We start from the raw sequence: 12955 nt of genomic DNA, 5'->3' as shown, positions 1-12955 counted from the left end.
CGAGCTGGATTTAATTATGTAATTAGTAACTATGTTCAATGGTCTGTATTTATATAACCCCTTTCAAGTCTTGAATGCCATTCACCCATTAACACACATTAGTACAGTGCATCTATTGGCAGCGCTTTTTTCTATGAGGGTCAATTCAGGGTTCAGTATTTTGCCCAAGGACACTTCGGCATATAGATTGGGAAGACTGGGATCGAACCGCCGACTTTTCTGTTCATGGTTCTTTAATGTTAAATGTTAGGTTATATGTTAAAATATCTAAACCAGGGAGCTCTGATTTTATAAAACGTTCTAAATACTACATTATTTCTATCCTGCTGGGATTGTCGCCTTACAGTAGGAACTAAAACTCTATAAAGATTCCCACTCTCCACGGCTATGACTATGACAGAGTTATTGCAAAAAAAGAGAAGGACAAAATCCATATTCTATTCATTTAACGCGTTGCAACAGCAGCCTGAGCACTTGGGCGATAAAAGCCGCCGCTGACTTTTGGCCGGCCTTCTTCGCTTGATGCGTCACGAGTGTCCGTGTGACAGGCCAATCAAGAAAATGGAGTGCGTTAATGGAGATGGAGATTGTGCCCCCCCCCATACATACACACACATGTACTTGTGCTGCCCCTCATCATCTCACCTCCTAACATATTGTTTTAGCGAACGTAACTGCTGTCAGCAAGGGCGGGATGGATGGGGTCTTACAGTTAATAGGCTCTAAATCATAGCGGCGTGCAGGGACGGCCAATCAGCTGTCACCTAAGACCTCTGCTCAAGGTTACCATTGTGGCTGTGGACGGACTGAATTTTCTCGCTCTTATGCTTTCTGTCTTGCAGTGACAGTTAATACCTTCTGCTGCTTTCTCTTCACGTCTGTTCCTCTGCCATCTAAATCTCTTTCTCCTCTGTTCACACACAAACACCCCAAACTGAATCTCCCTCTTTCTGCATTTTCTTGTTTAATCCTCCACTTTACCTGCCCTTTTCTGTCCACCTCCTCCTGTCCTTCTTTTAGGTCTCTCCTGCTTCATTCACCCTCTCCCCACCCGCCACATCTCCCCTTCTCTGTCTCCCACTGCAGTACAGCTCGTTGTGACTCTATCTCTGCTCATAATCCACTGCCTCTCTTTACCTGTGCTGCTATCTGCCCTTTTATTTACTTCACAATTTCTCTGTTTTGCTCTCTCCCTCTCAAAGCCAGTCACCGGTTTTAATTAGGCTCCATTCATTTGCTGAAGGACACGAGCACTTTCATAGGTGGCCAGCGATTGTCTCCCCGCTTCATTTATCCGTGAAGCCTCTGAATAGATGGAGGCAGCAAGTATTGATGAAAGCGTGAAAGGAGGAAGACCAAGGAAATGTGAATGCCACAGTTGTAGGCAGGTGCTAAGCTCTTAGTGTGCAGGGTGGTGGGCGGCGCTCTACCCAAGGACATGCAGGCTGAGTGAATGCCAATGCAGATCTATTGAAATTCAATATCAAGTGCTCTTCGCAAAGGCATCTGGCACGGAACATATTCGGGGTGAATGTCCTCTTGTGCTCTCACAGGAACTGAATACAGTGAATGAATAATAAATTGATAACGCTATGGACTGTGTAGCTTGTTTTTCAGAAAGTGCTGATATTTAACCTGTGCTATGACCGGGAAGGAAGAGCACAGAAACACGGCCGAGTTTGTTCGGCTCGACTTGGATTTACATCGAGTTGCATTCGGTTGCATCACATTATCAAGATTATTTTGTTTACCCTAGCGTTGTGCATCTTGTGCCTGATGATTTGGCATGCAGTTAGACCCCAGGAATAGCTGTTGCTAGGGAAACAACTAAATATGGATCAAAATATGGAACCATGAGAGTGAGAAGGAAAAACAAAAGACAATCTAATAAATTATATTCTTAAAGCTGCACTAAGCAAGCTTTAATTACTACAGGACAGGAAGCCTCTAAAGCAAACACACAAACACAGCCTTAATATTCAGTTTATTCATCATGTTGCACGTTTCACATTTCAGATGAAATCAAAGATTTGGATTCAGAACTGGGAAGTCATAGTCCCGCCGTTATTGCTGATGCCCAGCAAAAGTTAGATAGAATGAGAAAGTTTAAATGCCCTTGTTTACCATTAGCTTTTCAGTTGAGTTGAAGGCTGATACTCAAGCATTGAATGTCTCGGCGCTAGTTCCTCAACATAATGCAATGGATCCTGAGATGGGTTGTGCCGGGAAGGATCCACCTGTTTGAGCTTTCGTTTTTTAGGGATAGGAGGAAGCATTTTTTTGGCTGCATTTGAATGAGCCTTTGAAACGGGACAGCCTAGTCTTACTGTTGTGATTCAATCGGTCTTCAAATGCAGCCTCCGAAGGATGCAGCCCCTGAATTGAGACACAGCTATGGACAAATACATAAACTCTAGGCCTCACAGCAACAGAAATGTGACGAAAAGCAAATACATTAGTTGATGATAAGTATTATAATGATAAATTGTGAAATTAAAGGATAATATAAATGCTTGGATGGTTGAAGGATCCACCCTAATGTAGGATAGTTGGACTCAGCCTTTTACATTATGTGCTAACTAAGTATTGTGGCTAAGCATCCGTAAAGCTGAAGAGCTGGTTCTTAATTCTCAGTGGGTCTGGCACTAATGACCCTTGCACATTACACAGTCAGTGTTTATTGTGACTCTGCAGACTCACGCTGGTGTTTTCAGTCATTCTGGTGCAGGGGCGTTTCTAGGTTTCTGAAAGATCCGGGGCTTAGCCCAGGGCCAAAACGTAACTGCGCATGCAATTTTTGAAAATAATAACAAATAACAAAATAAACAATGTATGCAGTTTATTAATACCAATGGTAAAAATATAGATTTTCACAAACTTCCCTTTGTCTTAACAAAAAAGTGCCTCATTCATAAGCACCAACATTAAACATTTCGATAATAAATGAGTCACATAGTCATATATGTATTCTTCACATATTTGTATTAGTTTCACAATAGTAAACAATGTCTGAAAAAGTATACAATGCGGAAATGCAGAAAGATAAGATGTTTAAAAGGCAAGAGCCTTTTAAACATCTTATCTTTCTGTAGTCATGCGTTTGTCTTTGTTCATTTCTTTTCTTCTACAGTATATCTGTCTTTACTTTACACTTTCCATATTGTGTATATTTGTATATTTGTCTGTGTATTATTAACTGTTACTCTACATGTATTGTCTTTCTTTGTTCATTTCTTGTTTGTAGTGAACTTTTTATTTTCACTCGTTTCACTGTTTCTTGCTCCTTTCTTTGGACCTTTGTCCTTTGAGCACAAGTGGGTATCTCCTCGGTTTGACTTGGGCAAACCGGTCAATGACTTCTGGTCCATCACACTACTAGTCATTAACGTTAGCTAGCTAGAGCATTCTAGCTGCAGACAAAGTACATGATATACATTTGCATTCAATTATAACATTATATACATTTACCATAAGTAAGGTTTTCAAAACGTTTACAGACATTTTAATTACTGACATATAATAAAGACATTGTGAAATCTAGGGCTTGTGCTCACTACTCACCTGTTGTAAACAGTGAGAGACTGGCTGCTGAAGTGTACTGACGCACTTGTTGCTCTGTTCTCGTGCGGTAAATGAGGGGCGTTCAAGGACCGTCGGAAAGGTCGATTTTTTTCGATTTTTGTTTTTTTTTTTTACCAAAAAATTAGATCCGGGGCTTTAGCCCCGAATAAAACAGCCTAGTGACACCACTGTTCTGGTGGATTAGACCTGTACACGGGTTGACGTGGGAAGGCTCGGACTAATGTGTCACTACTGAATGTACAAATTATAATGATAACATAAGAGAAAATGTATTGATATGTCGCAAGATAATTGAGGAATAAAACACTAGAACGTGATACTTGGCTGAAAAGGACTCAAGTTGTTTGTCACCTGTGAAGGTTTATGTATAACCTTTATTTAAGCAGGAAATATCATTAAATCAGGATCTGGTTTTCACAAGAGACCTGATTACAACACAGAGAATAAATACAAACACTGCCAGACTTAGACATATACAGCATCAAAGACTTGGCTAAATAGAATTTAAATAGATTAAAAGATAAAAGTTTAAAATAACCACTGGGATGGAACGTTCAAGTCTTAAAATCGTCTGTTATTCTTCACATTATGTGGTTCAAAGTAGAGGAAGGCAGTCTTCCTCACTTCAGTATTTACCTCAGGGGTACGTAGAGTTAAACAGGCCTGAGATCTGGTCTGGTGAGCAGTGCTTTTAAATTTGAGAGGAGTGATATTCTGTGACAGCGTTCACATGCCATGTTATGAATAGGAATGAAGAATGTGGTTCTTTTAGCCTGTTGCTACTGAGGACCAGTGTACGTTTTAATACCATTCACAGTGATAGAGTTTGATATTTATCTTCAGTAAAAGGAGCTCAATGAAACTGCATCGAGTTGTTCTAAGGTAAAACATGCAGCATATGAGTAAAAGATATAATGTCAAGCACTGACATGATGACTGTCAAATAATTTTCTGACGTCATGACAGAAACATGCTTCATTCTATTGTATCAATTCCAGATTCTTTACTATTGGTGTTTAGGGATTTAAAATGACATATACTGGAAATTGGTACCAGAAATTCAAAGTGCGTTGACACTCGTAGTAAATCTACTTACTTTGCTCTGAAATCAAAGACTGTTAATAAAGATGGAGATCGCATGTCCACTTCCTCCCACTGGACAAAAATTAAGCCAAAATATCTCAAATTGGGAGCCATGATCTTGTGCTGGTGACGTCATTTAAAGCCACAGTCTGCATGGTTTGGTATAGAGGTCTGATGCAAGCTCTTGACCAATCACAAGCCAATCTTGACGTCTCATCCTGTTTTTACAGCATCAAATAATCATTTGAAACCAAAGTTACTGGAAAAACTCGATAAGAATCTAAAGAACCTTAAAATGACAGAAACCGTCTGCTAACATGGAGGAAGCAGGGTTTATGACCTTTACTGCAGCCAGCCACCAGGAGTTGATCGAGATATTTCTGCTTCGCATTTCAGGATCTGTCATGTTGTCCATCTTTAAACCCCAGTACAATAATAACCATATTCATATTTCTGTCATAATTCTGTCTCCTCAGTGTCTGTTTACAGCTTTTAAAACTGAAAGTATAAAATAAAGGGCAGAGATAAACTGAATGACGAGTAGTTGTCTGGAGCAGAGCAGCTAAGCCACCATGTGGAGTGCTTTACTTTAAATAGATTGAAAATCGAGTGGTGCAACCTTTAAGTGCTTCAGTGCCCACCTCTCATGCACCTGCATGTCGGTCTGCCACTGATAAAGACAAATGGCCCTTTCCTACTGGCTGCACAGGAGCCTTTAGGAACCTTTTGTAGTAAGAGACAGCTAAGACAAACAAGGTGGTTCCCAGCATAGAGCGGACACCTAAGATATGGAACAGTGGAATAGTGGGAGATGTCACAGTCTGGATATATACTTCCTCCTCAATAAAAATCAAGCCTGTCCTCGCAGGAGGAAAAATAGCATCAGTTAATTCAGCGAGTGGCTCAGAATAACAAATGTTAGATTAGACTCAAAGTTATTATCATTGAGCAGAATATAAGTGCAGAGACAATCAAATGCAGTTTAGCATCTAACCAGAGATGTATGTATGAATACACTAAGACATATACAGTATGTATATATGCAGTAGTTACAGTAAGTTATTGCAGGTATCAGTGTAGGCGTGTAAGTATGCAGTGTGGGTGCTTCTCTCCATAGAACTAGGAAGCATCATACAACATACCTTCAGATACATACAATATAAACACAAACTCAGTAGAGCGAAGACCTCGACCAAGGCCCGACATTTAAATTCACTAGATCCAGATTTTTATGTGGAACTACACCAAATTCCACACACTCAAATATCAGTCTCCTCAACATGTCAGATTTTTCTCATTGAGATCCAAAAATCAAAGAAAATGTATACGGCACTGTTAAAGACAGACAAACCAATACGCAAACAGACATATGGACAGTGGTGAAGACATAACCTCCTTGGGAGAGGTAATTAAACGATAAACCAAGACATCTACAGCATGTGCAGTTTTTACAGTAAACTGTTGCAGGTATAAGAGTGGGTGTATACATTTTCTATTTGGGTGCTTCGCTCCATAGAACTAGGAAGCATAATACAGCATACTTAGTATTAAAAATAAACTAATTAAATAAATTTTCACAGTAGATAATGAAATATCGCCATTTACAACTCATTTCAAAGGGGGAAACTGCTGCTGCTGCTGCTAGTGAATGTCCCTCATTTAAATGGGGTTTGATATATACACAGCAAATTAAATAAATTATGATGCTTGAACTCAAGGTCTGAATCTCCATGCTAAATATTGACAAAAAAACCAACTGATTATTATAATCTACTAACAACAGTTTTTTTTAACATGAAGGTCAATTCATCTTTGTGACCTAATTGACTATACATTGATGTTTTAATGAAAAAGACTAACAGATATATTACCAGATGAATCTGCAGATAATGAAATGTCACCAGCCTGAATATACAGTGTGACAACAAACCACCTCTAACTCAGCTTTGTTGTCCTCCTCTCTCCTTCTCCCTCTCTTCTCCTCTAGATATCGATGAGTGCGCTGAAGGGAAGCACTACTGCAGGGAGAACACCATGTGTGTTAATACCCCCGGCTCCTTCATGTGCATCTGCCATACTGGTTACATCAGGATTGATGACTACTCCTGCACAGGTGAGCTCCTCTGCTGCCCTTTCTGACAGACTGGAATCAAGTGGGCAAGGTGCTGGAGGAGGCTCCTTGAGCTTCAGCTTCCAGAGCAGAGGTTTCTAACAGACCTGAGGTCGTACAAATGAGGATTATACTTTGTCACTTCCTGGGTGTGTAGATTCAGTAGGAGGACGTCTCTCCAGTTATCTACTAAATGAGCTTTCAAAGAGAATAATTTCATTTCACTACAGAAAGTTATTGCCGGTTAGGAATAATATAATTTGCATTTGTAGTCATACACCGGAGGATGATAACTGATTTCATGGTAGTGAATTGTGCAGCCAAGAGGTGCAAACACATCCAGAGACTTAGAAAAGAAGCAGCAGCCTCACATTCAGATATAAATTTAGTGAGTTATTAGAGTTGGTGTGTGGAGAACAGTTTCTATACTGCTTTTTCGTCGATGATCATAAGGGAGCTGGAGCCGATCCCAGCTGACACTGGAAAGGTCGCCAGTCCATCACATGACCAGTATAAGCCTGCTGCCGAAATCATGTGTTTTTGTTTACAGCACATCGACATACACAGTGTTGTCTTTCCAAGTTAAATGTTCGACGCGTATGGAGAATCTTTGTCATCCTAAAATATCTAAATTCCCATTGGTTTTGATTCACTTCGCAAAACCAAAATGTCAAAAGCAACCCGGACATTTGAGCTCTCGTTCCTCTTTAGAAAAACAATCTGGAAAATGTCTGGAGTTAAGTGCATGTCTGGAAGCAGCATCCATGCTCCAATTCACACCTGTGGGCAATTTTCGGGACTCCAATTACCCAAAGCTGTTTGTCTTTGAACAGTCGGAGGATGCAGTGAAATAGGAAATCAAGTTATGAGGGAGGGAGACATAGTCATCAAGTAACACCTGCAAAACACACTGAAAAGCTGAACCACGTGTTACACCTCCTCTCCCTTCTTTAGCCATCATGCTCTCAGACGGGGCCGGGTAGGACACGTTTGTATGTTAATGTCTAACCCTGCAATTATGCACAGTCTGTTCATTTAATATGCGTAGAGATGAATGTCAGAGTTTGATTTGCTCCCATTGGTTTTGCTCTGATTACTCGCGTCACGTTAAAACACACACACACACACACACACACACACACACACACATACACACACACACACACACACACAAACTCAAATCAATATCGGCCTATAATTTGGCACAAGCTGGTCGGGAAAAGACTGAACATTGAGAGAAAGTTGATTGAGCTGCTTTGTGTAGATCATAAAGCGTATCCGTCTGTCGTTCCTGCTTTGATTCCACTTTTTGTCAGACTCCATAATTACTTGTATATATTCTATAAAAAGCATTGATAGAAATCTCTAAGCTCTGTTATATTGTGGGACAGGTCAGATGTTTTTTATTTGACACATTTGAACATTTTAAAAGTGACTTTATCATTGATAAACAACACTCTTCCCTCTTGCATGTGTTAATGTATACAGTCTTCATCGGGCGTGTGAATTCACTCTCTGTGTGTGGGTGTGTGATAAGAAAGTCCCTGAGAAACTGAGAGACTGTGAGTGGGGGCAGCAGATACTTTTGTTCCTGATCAAAGTTGAAATCAAAGTGAATTTCCAGGGTTTTTCCTGGCCAGAAATATGACGGGGCCGGTACTTCGCCGTCAGAACACATATTAGTTGATGACACTTTCCATCGCCAAGCAATTTTTATCAAACGCTAAACTTAAACAATAAGCGGTTTCCACCTTACAAACATTTTGTCTGGGGGCAGAGGCTGCTAGAAATTTGATTGAGGCGGCTGCAGGAAAAAGCCTGATTTCAAAAGCAAGACAGATCAATCTGGAAAGAGCCACATGGTCGACTCCCAGTTTGCTCTCTGTCTGTGTTGAAGAGATTGGCGTCGTAGCCCCACGTTTATAACCGTGTCTCCCACAATAGTTAATCAGTAGATGAGACAAACTAAAATACACATAAGAGAGTTAGACCTATGGTAAATTATCGTGACTGATTGGACTGTGTCAAATTCAGGTGTATATTTAACATATGGTTAAAAAAAAAAAATGAAAGCTAAGTTCTTATTCGCCTCAACAAAGGGTACAAGCAGTATGAGCCTTGTCTTGTTTAAGGCTGAGCTAACACTGCAGTAGGAGCAAAGAAAATTAGTTTAACACAAATCATAAGGCAGGATTTAGTAAGCCCACTTCTCAAAACAGGCAACGAGCTGGTTGACTTCACTAAACACATCACATTATTGTTTTTTGATTAAAAATTGGATATATATGAGAGATGAGCATCCTGCATTCTAAACTTTGGCTGGCACAGACAGTAACAGCAGTGGTTGTGGACATTAAGTCAATGAAATAGTCTTAAATGGATCAAGGACACTTTTAGTCTATGTATTACACGAAACAGATGATATATTGTTTATAAAATATTATTTTGGAGATTGCACGAAATAAGTAGGAGGGAGTTGCAAGAAACTTCCCTTCCCGGATTGCAAACATGAATATTTCGGGCTCATATATTCTGCACATACATAAAGTAAACTCAGGCAAAAATCATACAACTTGTGGTAACTTTTAAGGTTCAGAATTTAATACGTGGGACTTTTAAGCTCATGACAAATTCTTGCTCACCGGTCTTATCCAAATGTGCTTTGGATCAAAATCTGGCTTAAAAGATGCAATAAATCTCATCCTCATGAGACCCTTTGTGCTCACTTTAATTACATTTCAGTTCTTCTACACTATGCTCATCTAGTCAAATTTACACAGGAATGGATTTTACCTGTTGAACTTGCACAGTGTGTGGGATTTCTTGGCTTTCTCACAGTCAAAGCTTAAAGGAATCTTTAAGCTTAACATAAATATAGGACTTTGTTTCCTGTATGTGAGGATATACATGTATATATTGGCTGATTTGATTGATGGATACTTTTTTTCTATATAATCCAAACCAAATGTTATCGTGCTGGAGATATGTAATTATTGCAAAGGAATTTAATGAGAAGAAACAGAAGGTAGGCGGTAACATCTGTATAAATCAGATACCATGATTTACTGGCTGTAGGGAGTTTCAATGTGTTTTCATGTCAAGAGTGAAGAATGCTCCGGAAACACTGAAAGTCTTAATGAGAACTTTTGAGGTTGGCGTGTGTTTTTTTAACAATTGTAACTTTGTTATTCTGCCGAATGCAGAGCTCTTAAAAAAAAATCAGTTATCATCATCCTTCGTATAGAATAACACAATGTCACACCACAGCGGCAGATCCGTCTCATTCCCCACCAGTTGTTTGCAGTGTGTGAAACATGACGCTAAGTAGCTCCCTGTGTGCATCATCTCTGACGAGGAGGCAGCATGCTGCATTTCCTCCATGTCTGTAATTAAAAAAGCAATTTGCACCGATGCAAACTAACTCAGCGGCAGCAGACTGAAGAGGGAGGCTGCCGCCTGCGCTGGAGGATTTGGGCCCGCAGGCTTCCTGCGGTGCCGGCAGAGTTTGAATTAGAGCCGTAAGACTCGCCAAACAATACACGGCTGGTAAAGACTCCCATTTCCTGCTCCATCATGCCCCCCCTGCAGAGTTTGTCTTCCCCCTTGTCAATGGAAATCAGGAAATGATAGAGCAAAGTTAAGGATTCGTGACTTTGTGTCATTTTCTGGAAAAGCGTCTGAAAGGCATAAAGTGTTAGATTTGAGATTGAGGAATCGATTTTAAGGGAGAAACAAATTCATCTCTTCTCTTGTGCCCTTGTGATTTATTTAGTGAGAGAGACCTCCCTGCTTACTCAGTCCCTTTCTTTATTATCTTTAGACAACCACTGTACCTTGTGTTATTTCACTCACGTGCACGTTTTCTCTAATCTTCTGAGCTGCGGGGGCAAGTCTTATTGTTTTACTCGTCTGTCTTTCCTCCACTGTGTGCTCATTCTCCACATTCACAATGAAGATTAATACCTCCAGACCCAGTGGATTAAACTGTGTCACTATATTTTATGTAGTTTCCTATTAAAATGCCTTCAAGCCACCACAGTGGAATACACAGCTCTGCGTCTCCTTATAAAAGTCAATTTGTGTGATTAAACCGAGGCTTATGCGGAGGCTTGATGTAATGACTTTTTTTTTTTTCCTGCTTCGGTCAAATTAACGTCGTCATCTCCCCACTGAGTTATTGGACTATCAGCACTCACTCATCCATGATCGGGGGGGGGGGCTTGATACTCAATACAATCACTACTTTATAGGCATGTCTCTCCTTTGAGAGCCAAACAGAAGCTGTTGCGAGACCTGAACTCCAAAGACTGTCCACACGATCGGGTCCGGACTTTCTCCGGAGTTTGTCTTTCACACATGAATCAGGAGGTTCTCCACTCAGACTTGCATGTTTTTGTAAACAGCACATTGACCCTTATCTCCAAAGGCTCTCTTGACATCTTCACAGGTGTCTTCTACTTGTATGGCACCGCTTCTTCCTCCCGAGTTATTAGAATATTTTTGTTTCCATCTTTGCATCTGTTGTGTGTGAAAAACCTCATCCAGGTGCCCATTCGCTCGCAGTGAATCCTGCAGAGGATCTCCTGCTGTGCTTTCTCATCAGCTCATTCAGCTATTCTCCGGAGTTCTTACTGGGGGTTTGTCAGAGAAACTCTGCAGGGAGTCTGGAGGCTCTCAGTCGGACATTTGCGTTCTCACATACAGCCCCTCCGGACAATGACTGGAGATTACCGGTACATGTCTGAAAGCAGCGTGAGAAAACTGAACGAAAAAGAAACAACGAGTGCACAACATGCTCATATGTTGAGTTTGGTGTCACCTCTGCAGTGCTGTCGTCAGTAATTGACAATAAAAATGGGAAGATGCTAACCCACTTGCTGCAGGAATCTATTGCCTGTTGCAATTGAACATCTGTCGGTGTTTGAAAGGGCTCCAGAGGGAGCGAGAGAGTTGCATGTAGATGACAAATTACAGCTGTGGAAGGAAACATTAAACCAGCCCCTTCAGTATCTATTGACATTGTACATTCACATGATTAACAGGCATTTTTATCATCCTCAATAGCTCTCACCAATTAACGAAATCGCAGACTCAGCAGAAACCACTGTCCCCGTATTGACTGCTATATCTCCACATGTGTTCCCGTGTTGTGTGCGAGCTGGTCCGCCTGCTAAAGAGGATTAAGTCGACTGTAGTTCATTTCATGGCTCAGTGTTAATGTGCAGAATAGTGGATTAAAGGAGTGATTCGCAGATTTAAGTCTGGGGCGGAACAGCACGGAGGCCTGGTTATATTTCTCCTCAGCACGTCAGCGTATCGGTAAACTCAGATAGACGTCCATATTTTACATCAGAACCTCCTGCATGAAGGGAGGTTGCAGGTTCAAATCCCAGCTGGTGGTAGACTGGAACGGGCAGACTTCACAGGCTTCTTCAAATGAAATCTGTTCAAGCAAACTTCCTGCCGCAGCCCTGGCTGCGTATCAAACGGAGCCTTTAGCAAATGAAACAAGCGCAACTTTCTTTTGCCACTTTATTTGACTTGCTCTTTATCCTTGATCTTGAAGGTCAAGATTCCTCCTCCCTCTTCCCCCTTTCGCTCTTGGACTTTTCCCCAAAGTGCCCGAGGTGCTCCGCGCTCTGTGAGATTAGCAGCTAATCCATGAAAGGTAGCGGATGGTTGTGCTCTCCCTTTGAATGATATTAAAGAAGGCTGTCCTGAGGTGTGCGTGTATCCTTCGTGTGCTGGTCCAATGTGTGTGCTTGTGCCCGAGGTGTGTGTGTGCGGGGTGTGTGTCCTTGGCCTAATCCTGTGATAACCAGACCTGGGCGCCTGAGGCAGGGGAACGGAAGGAGGGCTGGGCAGGGAGGAGAAAGCAGGGATGGATCGGGGCCAGACGTCGAGCAGGGGGTCCGTCAACAACAGAGATCAGTGGAGATGACTTTCAGTCTGAAGACTCAAAGAGTCTGGTAGCTGAAGGGGATTCTAACACCAGTTTCTGCCTCTTTTTCCTTGATATCCAAGGATTTAGCTTGAATGGAGGAGTTTCCTTGTGAAAGTTATTGTGTGTTTACACTCAGGGTTTAACCCCATGACACATTGTATGTATCCTGCGGGTCCAGCACTCGAACAATGCTCACTAGCCCTGCCTGTAGTCACAAACTCTATAGGGTGGCATTA

At 41.3% G+C, this 12955-nt stretch overlaps 1 protein-coding gene across 2 annotated transcripts in view; it reads left to right on the top strand.

The window, feature by feature from the left end:
* Positions 1-12955, top strand: part of nell2a (neural EGFL like 2a) — an 85357-nt gene that overhangs the window by 40000 nt on the left and 32402 nt on the right. For both annotated transcript variants that reach the window (XM_061076934.1, XM_061076933.1), the window contains exon 13: positions 6653-6778. In XM_061076934.1, the coding sequence (XP_060932917.1) occupies positions 6653-6778 (126 nt within the window). The remainder of the gene's footprint in view (positions 1-6652; positions 6779-12955) is intronic.

Source organism: Limanda limanda, chromosome 8, assembly GCF_963576545.1.
Source record: "Limanda limanda chromosome 8, fLimLim1.1, whole genome shotgun sequence".
Classification (NCBI taxonomy): Eukaryota; Metazoa; Chordata; class Actinopteri; order Pleuronectiformes; family Pleuronectidae; genus Limanda; species Limanda limanda.
The sequence above is the reverse complement of the archived record's forward strand: the minus strand, read 5'-3'. Positions and strand labels throughout refer to the sequence as shown.